This window comes from Ruditapes philippinarum, unplaced genomic scaffold (assembly GCF_026571515.1).
Source record: "Ruditapes philippinarum isolate M1 unplaced genomic scaffold, ASM2657151v2 ctg4058_1_1_1_1, whole genome shotgun sequence".
In the NCBI taxonomy this organism is placed as follows: domain Eukaryota; kingdom Metazoa; phylum Mollusca; class Bivalvia; order Venerida; family Veneridae; genus Ruditapes; species Ruditapes philippinarum.
The window spans coordinates 1-17,669 of NW_026861373.1; the positions used below are offsets into that span (position 1 = coordinate 1).

At 31.2% G+C, this 17,669-nt stretch overlaps 1 protein-coding gene across 1 annotated transcript; it reads left to right on the forward strand.

Annotated features, from left to right (window-relative positions):
- Positions 1 to 190: 190 nt before the first annotated feature.
- On the forward strand, positions 191 to 15,605 carry LOC132715424 (uncharacterized; the record flags this gene model as incomplete). The annotated part of the gene is given in 14 exon segments (XM_060698427.1): positions 191 to 282; positions 446 to 570; positions 2,099 to 2,257; positions 3,041 to 3,341; positions 4,189 to 4,533; positions 4,722 to 4,800; positions 5,355 to 5,419; positions 6,044 to 6,169; positions 6,662 to 6,736; positions 7,986 to 8,030; positions 8,682 to 8,747; positions 11,719 to 11,787; positions 14,079 to 14,276; positions 14,760 to 15,605. Coding segments are annotated over 14 exon segments (2,452 nt in total), but the record flags the coding sequence as incomplete, so codon positions are not given.
- Between the last annotated feature and the right edge of the window lie 2,064 nt (positions 15,606 to 17,669).

Genomic DNA, 17,669 nt, shown 5'->3' on the forward strand with positions numbered 1-17,669 from the left:
AATGTATTAAAAAAATAAAATCTAGGTATTAATAACATAATGTAGTACTTAACTATTAAAATTATTTAGAATTAAGCCTTACATTTGCTTAACATGCATTCTAAAACGGTTGTATGTTTCAGGTTGAAAGCCAATTCACACATTTGTATATAGTATATACCGTGTCAAGCAATACCGACACGTCAAATGAAAATTATGATGGAAAAAAATACATGGCTCAAGAAAAAGCACCTAGTCTGTTACAATGGAATGACTTCAAGAACTTGACACAAAGAAAACAAGGTATCAATAAAACACTTTTTTATAAATAACCATGAATGTTCATCGACTTTAATTCATAAAAACATGGATATGCTAATCATTTACTTACTGTTCATTTTAAATTTAATACTCATTTATCAGGTAAACGCACAAAAATAAAAAAATTATTTGAAATAATTTTTAGAAGCAGATTCAGTAGCACCTAAGGACGAGTGCCGCTTATTAGTACAAAAGAAGCACCCTCAAGAAGAAAGCCAAGAAGCAGACAGTTATGGTCGTCAGATTTCAAGCTCAATGCAAGTTACAAAGGTATGTGATTGTAACCTTTCTCTAATTTTGATTTGCTATTAAAGTCTTAGTTTTTAGATTCAATGGTTTGATATGTTAAATTGAGGACGCGTAGTATCAACAATTTTTTAAGATATATTTTACAAAATTCCCAAATAAATGTTATCATGTTCTAATACAAGTAAACAGAAAATGCAAAATCCCAAAACTTTACTGTGTCTTTATTCATCTATTACATTAATTGCAAAAGTGTTCGAATTAAAAATAAAGATAAGCATGTCAACTTTTGCAAGCATTACTAAGGTGTGCAGAAAGACGGTTTTCCTTATTTGTGCTTTTCGACTGTGTAATCCACTTGATATCTTTAAATGAATGCTCTAAATTGGTTGATGTATCTTAATTGGAAAAACATATGATAACATTTTCCATTTTGCCTACAATCTGAGATCAGACACACGCGTTATTAGTAAAGCAATGAACTTTTTGTAATGCAAAGGTTAAAGGGACTCCACTGACATTTGTTTAACTGACGGGACTGGAAATATTTTTTTGAGATTATTACTCCATTTGATGTAGATCTATACTAATAACATATGTGCAAATTTCAGATCATAAGCTCCCTTCGTTTTTCCAGAATAGATATTGTAATAGTGAAAAGTGACCCAAAATTGAAAAGCGTTTATTATAATAGTCTTCGTCCGTCCTTCCGTCCGTCCGTCCGTCCATCCATCCGGACGTCTGTCCTTCCGTCCGACATTTTTGTCCGGAGCACATCTCAAAAAAAGAATTTGAGGTATCAACTTGAAACTTCATAGGTGGATAGACCTCATTAAAGAGGAGTGCAGTGTACAAGAATGATAACTCTACCCTGCATAATTTTTGAGTTATTGCCCTTTGTAATGTTTTAAAATTAATTTTTGTCCAGAGCATAACTCAAAAAGCCTTTGAGATATCTACATAAAACTTCATAAGTGCATAGATCTCACTCAGGAGGTGTGCAGTGCATAAAAATGATAACACTACCTTTCATAATTTTTGAGTTATTGCCCTTTGCTATTTTTCATACTTAATTTTTCACCTTATTGGAACAAAACACAAATTGTTTGAGATGTCAATATGAAATGTCATAGGTGGATAGATCTTATTGAGTATGAATGCTGTGCGCAAGAATGATAACTCTTCCCTATATAATTTTTGAATTATTGGCCTTTATTCTTTTTCATACTATTTTGTCGGGAGCATATTTCAAAGAGTACTTGAGGTATCTACTTGAAATTTAATAGGTGGATAGATTTTACTGAGGAGGGGTGCAGCACACAAGAATGATAACCTACCCTGCATTATTTTTCAGTTATTGCCCTTTGTTGTTTTCAGCCATCAGTATTCATATAGGTTTCAAATCTGTAATCACTTCAGCCATCAGTTTTCATTACCAAAAGACCTCTTAAAATTAAATTATTCTGCTCTACTACATATACATTCTTCCAATGAGCAAACACATTCGGCGGGGAATGGCCATGTTGACATGGCTCTTGTTATATTTCAAAAGGTTTTGGCGAAAAAACATCGTGTGTTAGAGTATGAACATCGCAAGTCGGACACGGAGCATGATGTAAAGAAACTGCCCGTTTCAACAGATATCAAAAGAGGAAGTCTTCGTTTAGATGGTTCAATGTCCTGCACATACCCTATCCGTTTTAAAACATACGTATGTCTGTTGATGTTATATCTTATCAGAGTCATTTCATTTTTCTTATATCAAACAATCCGAGATACCGAATCTTCTGAGACAAGTTTATAAAGTAATATTTAGTAAGAAAAAGTCTGTAACGCGTTAGAATCAGCGTTTCAAAGCCTACAGTCATATTTTACAAAATTTATGATTAACAACTTTATTTTAAACAAGCTTAAAGTAAATATTTGCGCTAATTCCGTTCTCTCAATTAGATATATAGATACTTTAATTTATTTACTTGATTAATTTTATTCACATATTATAACAGTGTTTATCCAAATCATATATAAGATACTGGCCTCATAAAATACTTTTGTTTTGCATAGTAATTCATACTTGTTATAAGAAATCTCAACAGAAAGCTTATCATAATCGTCAAACTATTCTATTTTATAATCATGATGTATAAGTCGCTTTTGCAGTCAACCCCTTTTAAGTTTGTCAGTTTTATACAATGGACGCAAATAGTTATTCAAAAAACAAAACACAATATATGTGTAAATACATAATGTTAGTAAAACGATTTCTGATGATTTATAAGTCAATGTGGTCGAGATGTATGCTATTTATTCTTGAGGATAATTTTGTGAATAGATGTACAACTGACACGATTTTAAAATATATAATTTCCTCCTTACTTGTGGTTGTGTTTTTTTACTTGAACCATTCACGCATTATTTTTACGTTTCTGGTTTACCTAATACATGTACTCACAGAGATTTAACGATTCATTGAATTGTCTTTTTTTTAATTCAGGTATTTATGATTTTACTGTCTTTCCATCTTTCCGATGCCATGAACATACAACCTCCAACCGAACACGATCAAAGTCTCACGGAGATACAAACCTTTGTGTCTCTCAGCACTTCTTACTGCAACCCTTCAAATTTAGATATGACACAGACTTGCCTTTTTCCAGGAAGTGATAAACTACGAGACTTACTCGATTATTGCGAATTCAATAAAACGTGTTTATCGGGATATACACCTGTATGTGTCAACACTGAAAAAGGAATGGCTTTCATCTGCGCTCCAATGCATCCTATATGCAAAAAAGGTTAGCCAAAACAACTTTTTCGTTGCTGTATTTGCAATCACTTTAGCTTTCTTTTGAATTGTGACTTTGTCCAAAATTCTCACAGAATAGATCAATGTTTCTTATTTCATTTTCTTCAAATATAATTGTTAGTTATTGCATTTCCTTACATGTCTGTTAACAAGAAAATAAATTTGCCACCGTCCAAAACTGCCCTTCTGTTTCTATGGTTCAATGGTGAAAACCAAATCTCTCAAAATATCTAAATATGTAATTCTGTATTGAAAAATGCCCTGTTCAATGTATTTGTTTTACTGGCTTTATTGAAAAATAAAATGTACTTTTATAAAACTAAATGAATGATACAATGTCTCTGGCCGTTGCATTTCTCATTGAAGTGTTTGAGGAGGCTTAATTAAACAGTACTGCAACAATTTCAATTTAGCAATTTTCATACTTTCTGTTTGAGCCGCTCTTAGGATTTCCAAATTATCTGTTTCAGTTATCTATCAGTAACCCGTCTGATGTATGTAAAGTTATTATTTTGTGTATAAAGAAGTATCATACATTTTTAACGTATATTGCCTTTTTTGGTTTTAACAAACTACAATATTAGTGCAGTACCTTGAGAGTAGAGTTTGACAGAAATCATGATCACAAGTACAAAAACCTCGCCTTTTTGGCAGCGATTTATACATTTTTTCATTCATAATTGTATATCAATCGACGAGAGGAGATTCATTAGCCGTCTAAAAGTACATTTGGGCGGGAGATGTTAACAATAAATGATTCAAGCGCTTTGCCTAGTATACGAGGAATACGATTTTTAGTGTGGTACACTTTTTTCAGTCTCATTCCTTTTTATTAGGTCATTGGTGGAGAGTAATGCAAGACGAGGAGAACCCTTCAAAGATTAAAGTTATTGTCGAGAAATGTCCAACTGGTTATTTCCAGGAAACAAATTCAAACTGTATCAATGCCTGTAGATCAAAGCACTTAAATTTAACAAATATTGAAGAAAGATATTTGATCTATAGTGAAGGTAACCATATCTACCCAACCATTGTCTATTGTAACTACAAAGAAGGATACTATAACAGAGCTGGTAGATTTCTATTAGATTACGACAGGGAAAGTGTATATGAACCTTATTTCTGTAGTGGGAACGCTGAAGTAAACAATCCATGCGTAGAAGGACAAAAACCTTTGCCTAGTAAGTTAAATCTAAAATTTGATTAACAACTGAATTTTAGGACAGTTCATAAAAATACATTTGCAGTATTCGTAATGATTATGAAAAATATTACCTTCTTTTAGTGTGCTTTAATGGTATTTTGATTTATAATTATGACTACTTAGTTAATTTAACAGACACATATTTTGTTGTTTTGTTTATTGTAGATGGGACATGTGTTCTTCCTTGCAACCCGAATGAATGTAGAGATGACCATAATTACTTTATCTGCAAACAGACTTGCCGGTAAATATTTCATAACATAGACCTGCGGTCTTCACTCATGAATACCCTTTAATTTATAAGTTCAAGACTTTTTTCCAGTTATCTTACACTATCAAAATATATTTCATTACCAGGAACTGCAAAGCCTTCTTAGATGATAACTCATTTATTTATTAGATCACGAATTTCTTCTTATCTTCTTTAAGTTTCAAAAATAAATGGACGTTTATATTAATTTTTAATCAAATCACCACCTATCTCGGATCAAAAACATAATAACATTTTTTCAATTTAAAAGTTAAATAAGATTATATTACAAATGTACAATATTTTCAAGTGTTTACATATAATGAAGGTTTATGTTGTCTGTGGCACAACAGACAGTTTATGAGTGACAGGCGTTATTGTCTCAAAAAGTTTTTAACAAAATGTGAAACAATTAAAGCGATGAATTTAGATCATTTGGCAACTACTGGTCCCTCGGAACCTTATATATCTATTTCAAGTATGTAAGTGAATGTTCTTGATAATAAATAAATAACTTGTTTTGGTAATTTGACCTCATATTTTGGCAGGGACCATCTTAGAGATGGACATTCCATTACAGTTACTGTATCAGAAAATCCTGACTTAGACACCGGTATGATATTTTACTCAGCTACATATAAATGCATTGTAATTTGATTATTTCAAAACGTTATTGCTACAAACATTAACCTTATCACATGTATCATAAAATCTTTTTTCAGTACGTTTTAAATACATAAATTAAAAAACTTTAGGACGTTAATAGTATCCTTTGATTGTCTTAGAGCTTTTATGCGTATATTAGTGTTTGATGTACCACACCGGGTATGCCCTTCTTGTTTTTGTTTGGGGTTCAAGCCGCTGGTTCTTGTTGCTGGATCGTGCAGGAGTTGGGTTCATTGAACGCCGCCTTTCTTTGTTGATCTTAGTTATCAAATTTTAGGAACGTTTCAATCTTATGTTTGTTATTTTAGATATATCCCGCTGATCACTTTAAGTCCCATTTGACTGTACGTAACACGATTATATGTAATCCTTTCCTTGGTTTATCTTTATTCGAGAATGACACTCTTCATTCAAAACTGGTAATAAGTTAATATCAACTTTAAAAAAAAAGCACAAAACAAACCAAGCCAGTTAGAACTTGTATTATAACTCGCTTTGAAAGCTCTTGCTGTTTGAAAATGCAATTTCGAAGCACTCGTTATGACACATTGTCGCATTGCGTTATTGACAGATGTTGCCGAATGCGATGGGGAACCATGGGTTTGTGAAAATGGGATATGCAAACAATCTTTAAACGAACATGTTTGCCAATGCAACCCAGGATTTGTGATTGATGGGGAAACTGGAAGATGTATAGGTACATAAAAAGGCTACTCCTATCAATTCTATGCATTCATATTAGTAAGAGGGACTTAATAAACTTTAATTCTCTGTTGCATACACTGTATACTGAAAATGTTGCAAGCTTTTTTCACATTGTAGAAAAAGTATTTGAAATTCAAATCGTTATTGAAGTTAAAGAGTATCATTACATTCGAGTAATCAGTTAGTATTTCATAAATAGAAATAAAGTTAAATACTTTTAGTTACGTCTTATTCGAACTGTATTGTACATATTTGAATGTTACACCTTGGCCAAAGAGGTGATTATGACTGCTTTTGTGTATGTAAACACAACAGCTTGTAATATTTTTTAATTAATGGTGTGCTCCCATAAACTAAAATTCATCTCTTATTTATATGTACTATTAATTGCTTAATATGTTGATTCTTTTAACCAGTAAGTTGTGTACGGTCAGTGATTTGTTTTCGCTTTACATGAATATTGACGAGTAAATTTCAATCTCAGGATCAGATGTGACCCCCCAAACAGAACCTTTAGCAACGGGAATCATCTTTGTTATTGTTACCTGTGTGATATTTGGTATGTATCATTCGCATTTACATTTTTTTTTTCGAACGTACTCATCAGATTCAGACAAGTGCTTTTAAAAGCATGTTCTACATTAAATTAAGAATTAAACCATTGATAGCAATTTAAAATATTTTTTGTATGATATGTAAAATTCAAATATGAATTCAAAAATAAAAAGAAAATATATGTCGACGTGTTGGTATATGTACAATTCCGTGCTAAACGTATATCTAAAAACTGTCAAAATAACCACAATTTCAAAAACAAACTTTTATAATTTTTTATACTTTTCCAAAGCAATCAAAATATGGAAATTTCATGACCAGTTTCCACATTACTTTTTTGGCGAAATGATATAAAAAAAATTCCCTCAAATATGCGGAAATAAATATGTATGACAAAAAGTATAACCTGTCTTTCTTATTTCTGACTTGAAAAACAACAAATTTTGAAAAATGTTATTATTATTTTGGTGTTATTTTTTTAAACAGAGTATAAAATAAATATACAGTCATTAAAAAAAAAATAATCAGATATTGATTTATTATTTTTGTCAGGTTCACATTCTTAAAAAATTAAATGCTACATGTAAACTTCCAAAATCTAACAGGAAAATTATTGAAATGTATTACAGGAATATATATTTCATCATAAGAATGAATAACTCTATCCTTTGATTCTGTAAAAAAACAATAATCTGAACCCATTCGTTACAGAATGAGTTTTTCATGTTTCTTAACTCAGCAAAAATACAAAAATGCAAAAAAGAGAAATCAATGTATAAATAAACATTAATTCTGCACATAAATGAAGATATCGAAAACTGTTTTCATACAATTTTCAATTTGTTTTATATATTAAAGGTAAAATTGTGAATTCAAAAAGACAAAGAAAAAATATATGTTGACATGATAGATTATTTGTAAACGGGCAGTTTCGATGTTTACCACATATGCTCACTGTCAAAACGACCGCGCTTTCTTTAGAAATAGTTGTGTTGTACACAATGCATTCAATTTGTTATATAACCCAAAAATGAGGAAATATAAATTATTTAGAATATTCATAACCCGTATATATATATATTATTTGTAAAAGTCACGACATAAGTCTTTTTCCATCAAACTGAATGATATATTGACAAAAAATAAACATTTAATGAGAATGAAAGTCCGGGTTGACTGAAGTGAAAAGAAATCAGAGAAAAGAACTTCATATTTTAATCTTTAAATTTTTAACGATTTCTAATTATTTTCAGTTTGTTTGATGACCATTATAACTGTGTTTTGCACTCCAAAAAAATGCAAGTATAATATTATTTCTATATTTATTACATTTAAATATGCAATTCGGTTCTATTCGGCACTTAAAACTGTACAAGGGGCGTAATAATTTAGAACTTTTCAATTATCTATGATCATGAAGAGATAAAAATGGACCAAGTCTTTAATTTACATATTTTTGTTGACAGAAATGTACTTTATAATTGAATCAATTTTGCAGTTAATTCTTTAAGGGTTTTTAATTCTTAGCTTAGATTATCAACTGAAAGTACGTTATTTCCTTTATGTATCAACTGACAAAGCTAATAAAGCGAAACATGTATTGATATCTAAATTTGTGTTAGTTTTGATATATTTATCCTATAATCAACTGGTACGCATTCTTACAATGTATGCATATCAAAACCGTTGTTCTCAATTAAACGGCACACTTATTTGCAATGATTGTAGTCAATATCATGAAGCTTACATGTCTTGGTGATTTATGTGATTCTTCTTTATAAAATTATTATTTGTACATGCTGGTAAATGTGCTACATCGTTTAAGAAATCATTTTAAACAGTTCGAAAACTTAAATCAATGTAAAGCTATCAACCTATGATATAAATGTCACGTGTAATTGATTAAAACAATATTATTTGATTGTATAGAAAACTATATTTCAAAACAGGTAAACCATCGGGTGAATTAGAAGACGGAAACTCTTCTCAGCATGATATCTCTTCATCTGACACAGGTACTAATTTAATATGTTATTTAACATGTTGTTTACATTTGTAAAATATTTATTCAAAGACTTGTTTTCTATCACAGATAATACTTAATTTCATTTCCCAAGAAAATTGATGACAAAGATGATTTCTATTTTATTTGGATTTTTTCTTTATATAAATAAATAGTATAGACTTTCCGATCTACAATTTAAATTTCGCTAGATATTGGTTGGCTACTTATGAGATGCAACTGATATTTCACAAAAAAACAGATCCAAGAAACATTGCCAACATTATGTAATAACATATGTCAAAGAGCGTGAATCGCGAAGACAACGCACTTATCGTATCTTATTAATTGCATTATACATGTATACCGAACAGAAATGAGTAAATATACAGTAAAATGTTGTTGTGTTTTCAATGAATTCATCTAGTTTGTTTACCTTTATAATCCTGTCATAAACAATGTAAACAAAGTATCATATAAAAAATAAAAACTTTACAAAAAAATGTACTCATTTAATCAATAATTTCTCTATAAAAAGACTTAAACATTTCACAACTCCGTCTTTCTGTTTCGAGTTCAGTATCGACGTCACTTTTGATAGTCGCTTGAAGGGGTGCGTGGGTTTTCATTTGATAAAATTTACCCAAGAAGAGTGTGTCGCACCTCAAAGGGATTCGAATAGGGCCGCAATGAGTGAACTTTCCTAGTTAATGCCGTATAGACCTCCTTGAGAATCATTATTCCACGCTTTGTACCGAATAGTGATCCATTAGTTTACGAAGAGCTGTTCTTGGAGTATTAGTTGGTTTTTTAGGATAGAGATCCACAAGCACAAAAACAATATAAAATGAGTTATTAATTGTATAATTAAACACATGATTCAAGACTAAAGCAACATGATTTTCTGTTTGTCTTGCAAATTATTGTATGTCCACCCATTTATCATATGTCTCTATATTTGGTAACCTGGCTGTCTATCTAACTTTCGATCCGTCAGTCTGCCTTTGTACAATTGATATGCCTGTTTGTAGTTGGTAATTCTGAGTTATGTTAGACTTGTGAGAACATGCGGTATGTTTATTTGGGTTTTGTTTGTCCGTCCGTTGTCAGTCCTGATTCAGTTACATGAAATTTATTTTTATTGAAATCATGGCCTTAGCGAGCAGATAGTTTCTACGTTTATGAATGAATGAGTCAAATGAGTTAGATTTTCGATCAATATCTGAAATTTCTAAATACTTTGTGAAAATAAGCCAACAGTGAAAACCACGACCAAGATCATACAGAAAACCAGCTGGCTATGGGGAATAAGCACAGGAGAAATAACTTTAACTTATATTAAAGACCCTGTACATCATTACAAAGTCTATTATTTCAAAATCTAAGAGTAAGGAGAAGATGATAGGGAAGAATATTTAATTTATGTTTTCTCTTGTTAACGCCAAACATTAAAATGTTCGGGTTGGTACGTACGTTTTTCCGTTTGTCTGTACGTACCCTGTTCTTTGTTTTACTATACCGTTAAGAAGGATTAGTCGTTGGACATTTCCCATGATCAGTAGATAACCCCTATTGCTATTTTGAAGTTTTAAGGTCAAAGAACTAGGTTACAATGTCCATGACATTTAAAAGATTGTCCGACAAATAGCAAAAACGACATCATTGCCTACAATCAAAATACTTATTGTAGAGGATTGTCATGACTTGGTAATGGCGGCAATTGATTTTAAGGTCACTATGTAAAAAGTTTAGGCCATCGCGACATTGACCACCAATTCCTTTTCATGCCAATATCTAGAAAAAGCTTTCGCGGAAAATCAATAGATTTGACGTTATGGTTGATCATAACAAGAAAATGACAGCACATTTTAATTTCGTTACGTCAAAGGTAACGGTCACAGAGAATATATGTAAAATGTCTTTTCTATCAGTCAGCTAACAAGGAACTAAGTTTTGTTTTAAGAGGTTGAAATGCTATGTATTGAATTTAAGGTCATTAGGTCAATCTTACAGGTCACACTGACACTGTGTTGATTTTTTGTCTAATTAAAATCTGGAAACATCGTCTTAGTTAATGAACTTTGTATGGAAATTGCCATTCATGGTCATGGATATAAGTGGCAGTGACACAAACATGTCTTTAGTTTTGTTCAGTACATTTTATCAATGTTTAAAAAACCTTTAAGAATTGCGGAGTATATTGAACATTGATTGATACTGCATATTGATTCTGGACAATGAAGTAAGGGTTAAAAAATTCACCACACTTGACTAACATGTATATGACGATAACTGTCAAGAAGAAATGGTTTGCCTTGAATTTTAAATTGGTTTGAATCACCGTGTTTATCCAGTTACGCCGGAATGTGAAAATAACGCACGATTCGTGCAATAAGTAATGCAGAATTTGGGCAATAAATGACGGATACCTGACAGTACCATATATGAAAAAATCACTTTTTTTCGGCGTTACCACCAAGCACTATTTATATACATAAATAAAAAAACTACAATCACATTTATCAGCTTATTTTCGAATTTCTGTCACCAGAAGTTTAGTAAATGTCACTTACCTACCGAAAAACGAAATTATACAATATAATATGCATAGTTGTACCAAAAAGCCAAAATCACACTCAAAACGGTGGTCAAGCCATCATTTTCACGAATTATCTTGAAAAGTATGCAATTTCGTGGAAACAATCTTAGTGAGGGATTAACGCGGCCATAGGCGGGTATTTTTTTCAGTATGGTTAAATAAAAAAATAAATTAGCCAGTCTACTTACCGCGAGGTATCCGCCATCTATTGCACAATTTTGCTGTTCTTATTGGACGGATCGTGGGATTTTTTTCAAATCCGACGTTACTGGATATACACGGTGTAAATTGATTCTTAATCATCAATACTATAAATGTAAAACTGAGCTAGATAAATCAAATCATAATGAGGCAAGATCATTGGGCATGTTTTAAACTGTTTCAGATAATGCACCATTTCCTAATGGCCCTTGTGAAGAGGAGAAGGAACATCTGTTAGCTAATTCAAATATTGGTAAGAAAACAAAGAAACAAAAAAAACAACAAAAAAACAAAAAAAACAAAACAAAAAAAACAAAAACAACCAAAAAAATCGAGACCTAAGCAAATTGTAGAGGTGGTAAAGTCAAGTGGTTAACGTGTCGAAATAGCTACCTAAGAATTGCGGTAAGAAGAAAGCTTTCATTGTTTCCATGAACAAGAACTTAACGCTCGTTCGTAAGTACTGGTTTATTGCAGGAACGGAATCGAGAGTGTATATATGAGCAATCGACTTTAATTGAATTCTGTATCAACTTAAACTATTATATAATTTTTGCCTCACTTATGGAAATCCCGCTGATACTAAAGATTTAAGTAACGATCAGTTTTGTGTGAAATCAGTATTCCCCCATGTTGTTGTTGTTGTTTTTTTTGTTGTTCACGGGACATTGAGCAAATATCTGTGTTTTGTTATTTTGAAATTCAAGCATTTTCCTTCTTAACTATTATGCCACCGCAACATCTATAATTTATACCAAACTTACTAAGATTGTTCCTTGGGTGAGGGGCCTCCAAAATTGTTCAAAGAATTGAAAATCTGGGTGCCATGACAAATTAAACGAATTATAAGAAATTCAAAAAAAAAATCTTTTAAAAACCCAATAGAGCAAGAACATTGATATTTTGCATAAGGCATTGTCTAGTGTACCTCTTCAAATATTGTTTAAATCAAAGCCTGGGGTAAAAATTGGCACCGCCCCTAGGTAATGTGTTTTCATAAATGACTACATAGACTAGAGCTTAGATGTTAAGCATGAAACATTGTCTTGTAAACCTCCTTTTAGATTATTCAAATTATAGCTTAGGAGTCAAAATTTGCGCTGCCCTAGGAGGTCATGGCTTTTCTCCAAATCATAGTTAAATAATGAAAGGAAACAACTCGTGTTGGAGTGTCATTTTACATGTGTACATAGTATGTTTTTTTTCTGAAATAATAATGAATCAATAGCTTTGAGTTTGTGTTAAGGTCATAAGGTCTAGAAAGGGAGATGTTTTAAATTAATTTTCAAAGCTGTTTATAAACTGATTTGATATCATGACCTCTAGCGATATAGATGTTTGGTTTGTAGGGAAATTTACGTAATGATTTGAGCACATTGTAAACAATTATTTATTTTCTGTAACAACTCTCAAATAATATTTTCTTTCCTTATAATGTCCGTCTGAATCAAACACAATTATTGTCTTCCTTGATATACACAACCTTTAAAAATGGCGGCCAGTTCATTAAGCCTGGTCTAATATAATTTTGCAGTAATTAACGGAAATGAGATCGGATGGTGTGATTTTTTATTTTACTAGTATTTTTTGTTTTAATTATTAAAATAAGAGATCATTCATACTTTTTAAATAAAATAGATAATATCATCGCCATTTAATGTTGATTATCGGACTTATTTTGCAGCTCAAGACATCTTGAAATTCGACTTAAATTGTGGCTAAAAGTGGGGAAAACAGCTTTTAAAAATTAAAGCTTATATTGAGGAAATTTCATTTATACTGTCTAGTTTTTATGTATAAAATAAAAAGAAAATTTGTTTGTAAAATGTAATTTTATTTTACACACAAACGAACAAATATCCTCTATGTAATACTGTAAATACCTAAATGTTTGTCTATTTTAAATCAATTATAAATTTATAATTGCACTATGGCCTTTGTATCTAAACATTTGACACATCTGCACATTGTCTTTTATTTCACATGCTTAAATATTACATTTAAATCCAAATTTACGAGATACTTCTGGATTTTGGTAAAATTTAATTGTAAAGAAACAAAACAACTACTTCTTTTCCTACTATTACGTATTGTGCGGTGGCATATCATTTTTCACAAACGTTGCTCTTAATACAGATTATGTTTACCTCAGGGAAGATCATAGCTATCAAAAAAAAATCATTTTTTTAAATAATTAACACATTTTACTCTCGGACAAATGAAAGGTTCCATTATTGTAACGTACGTTTCCGGCTTTAATAATTGAATTATTATGTCACATTCTTTGCCATTACAAATGTATTTCGTCTTCATTATGCAATAAAACATTTTCATAAGACAACTTATGTACACATTTTAGTTAAGTCTCAATAATTATTTTTTATTTTAACAAACGTAATCAATACTTATGTTTAATAAGTTAACATCGTGGTTCATGGATGTCGCTGAGACACTTTAAAGACATTTTCAATGGACAAATATTTCTGTAACTTTAACTTAGTTTGGTGGACCTCTGAGGACATCATATTTTGTTACCGATTTCAGGTGATACAAAGTCAAATCCCGGAGAGTTCAAAAAAGATGCCGATGACACTAACACACAAGCTGCAACGAATTGTCTGAACAAGCTTTTCCTGAGCTGCGGCGCAATAATACTCAAGAAAAAGGTTATTGGGTCTGCTTTCCGTGTTGGTCCATGTTATGTGATGACAGACTTTCATGTTATTCGTGATTTAAGTCGAGGTTAAATTTGCTTTTATTAACAAATAGTATACATGCCTATGTAAAGGAGAATGATGACTTATATATTTTTATTAGCTTTATACTAAAACATAATCCAACCGATTTACATAGATGAAGCATGTGATGAAATGTTCGTTTAGGATTTATGTATTTATTTATTTATTTATTTATTTAAAGATACATTTCCTTTTTGCTGTCTGCTGTACTTATTAATGGTTTGTGTTGTAGCAGTTTAATAAAAATGTTGCTATTTCTGTTAAGATCACTTTTCCACTACAAAAAACATAATTATATCCGATAATATTGTAAAAGCTTAATAGAATTCCGATCAATTTAGCTCAAATATGAAATCAACCTTTCATTTGATAAATATAAACACTGTGGTACTATGAATAAGTCTATGAAAACGATTTTGTCTCAAATACATGTACTACAAAAATAGTATAATGTCATATAGTTTTTGTTTTTTTATTTACATTTCAGATTTGACGGGAAAAACAGACTATGACTTTTCACGGATTGAACGAGAACATAATTTACATGTAAATTTCAACGGTTCTTTCATCGACAAACACAGACGGGATATTCTATTAAAATATCGATATCATGATGAGGAAAACGATTGTGCTGTACTTGAAATAAAAGATACCGACCTGCACCAGAACCTCCCGGACCCTCTATTTCTATGGAAATACGACAGCTATCATTTGCGTATAAACGAAGCTTTTCTCATAGGTTATGGTAATAAGAACAACCCAAATGAAAAACATTCTGATAAATGTATCATAATCGGAGAGGACCCTTTTAATACAAGGTATAGGGAGGCCCTAGCAAGCTTGCATCAAAATGCAGAGGTGTACAAAAATGACATACAAGAACGAGGATTTGATACATCCTCTGTAGATCGGGGATATTATGATGTTGAAAACGAAAGGTTATTTAAATTTGATTGCTTTTTGGAAAAAGGTTCATCAGGTGCCCCAGTTATTACAAATGAAGTAAATTCACCAAAGGTGATAGGCTTATTTATAGGTGGTAAGCCAGATTTTTTCTATGAATTGTCTGACATGCAACAAGCCGCGTTTGAAAGGAAATATTTATTTGAGGTTGGAGTAAAAATGAATTGGATATACCAAAGAATGGAAAGGGAAGACCCGGACCTTGCTTCTGAAATATTTCCTACAAATTAAAAAATAACAGAACATGAAGTCTTGTTTCAGATATTAAAAAAGAAACAATTTCATCAGATTTTTGAATTTGTATTCCAATAATAAATACATTCTTGTATGTCTTTATTATGATTTCTTTTCTATGTATTATTGTTTGATTTTATTAACCTTTCAATTGCATACTGATTACACGGTTAATGCACACAATATATTAATCTTCGATAAATGATCGTTTAACTTCGTGAGATGTACTCAGTAAGATTTGATTGAATTAAATTTGTTTCTATGAAATAGCTGTACTGACCGTTATAGCGCAATAGGGGAAACTACCGGTTTATATCTTCAAAATGTCCCATCTGTTGTAAGATCTAGATCGCGTTTGTCTATGCTTTTTTATTTATATTCTCCACATTATTGAAAGTATGATTGTTTTTCTTTTTAATTTTTAATGTGTTTTGCACTTATTTTGGCAAAGACAATATACTTTTTAAATGGCATGGTTTAAGAATTTAAATTTAAATCAATAAAATTCAATACAAAACAAACAAATCTGTGTTTTTAAGTTGTTCCATATCCGTGTAGACTATTTTGCAAGCCCTAGTCATTAAAACATACTTCAAGAATCAAGAATAGTGTGAATTATCAAAACATTTGTCATATACTACAAATTTATTCTCGTAATCTATATGGACAGAACCAAAGTGGTATCGAATATTTAGATGTGTGCTTTAATGTTATCATAATTGACAGGTCAATAAAAGCAGACTATACCGAAGCAAAATGATATTTAAACTCTTGTTTTAGATTTATAAAATATGAGGATTTAAAGTATTCGACACTTTTATCATTTTCATAAATGACATAAAAATCAGTCAAAAATATTTCATGATTTTATGTAAGTTCTATGAAGTCAAGGGATACAATTATTCCGTTAAACATTCGCTTCAATAACAAATAATAGGCAATTTTCAATCATTATCGTCATCATGGCAGCATCGGCGATGATGACGACAAAAAGCACAACAACAATTTGATAATTTGATACAACAACATACATGCATACATAAAGGTTGTTAATACATGCTCCATACCATAAACATTCATTTTATACTGTGCTTACAAAATGATAATAAAACTATTTCATTTATTTTTTAGAGTAAAAATCAGATTAAGTCTTCAAACCTCGATTAAATTGGTGTAAATTGATTTTAAAAAAATACATTTTGAAGTACTTTTTTTTACGGTAATCATTAACATTTTAAATTTTAACCTTTTCTGAGCCCGAATTTAACTTTGAAGTAAGGAAAGGCCACCACCTTTATCACAAAATAACATTTTCCCTGAAAAAAAATGAAATTAATTTTTAGGTTTTTCCTTTTTCCGCAGGTAATTACGGTCAAAAATCAATGGGTAAAATTGCTTAACCGCCCCCCCCCAAAGAAAAAGAAAAAAAAGAAGACAAAGGGTTTTGGGTTAGGTATGATTAAGCATTTGAAAATATAATTTAAAATAATTCAATTTTAAAAATAAACCAACTTTTTAATTAGTACTTTTCAAAAATTAGTTAGCAATCCACGTAAGTTAAAAAAATATATTTCCCATTTTAACCCTTCAATTAGGGGTGATTTGTCCTTTTCTGTTTTTGTTTAAAAGAAAAAAATTTTTAAAAAAGGGGGGGGGGAAAAATTTAGAAAAAAATTTAGATTTGGAATAAAAAGGGGGGCCGGGGCCCCGTTATTAAGGTTCGGGACTGCATTGGTGTTTTGCCCCCGGGAACCCCCCCAACCATAAGAGGAAAATTATTAAAATAGGGTAAAAAGGGCCCCGGTGAAAATTTTAAAAATAAAAGGCGGGGGGGAACAAAAAAAAATTTTTACCCGGGGGGTTTTTAAAAAAAATTTTCATAAATAAAACTTCGCCCCGCGTTCCCGCTAATAAGCGGTTCTTCGCCCCGCCACCTCGCCAAGCGAAAAGTCGAGAATGAACAAGTTAAAATAGCAGGGGGGCGAAGCGAAACCCGCTTAATAGCGATATCGCAAATAAGCGGGTTTTCGATTCGCGCCCCGCCATTTATTTTTTAAATCAGCCATTATAGTCATTTTACAAATTGCGCATGCGCGAAAAAATACTACTTCCGGTCATTTTTTTTCATAGCAACGGACCGCGTCGTAAAAAGGTCTATACTAAAATTATTCAACCGTTGTTTGATTATTGGGGAAATCGT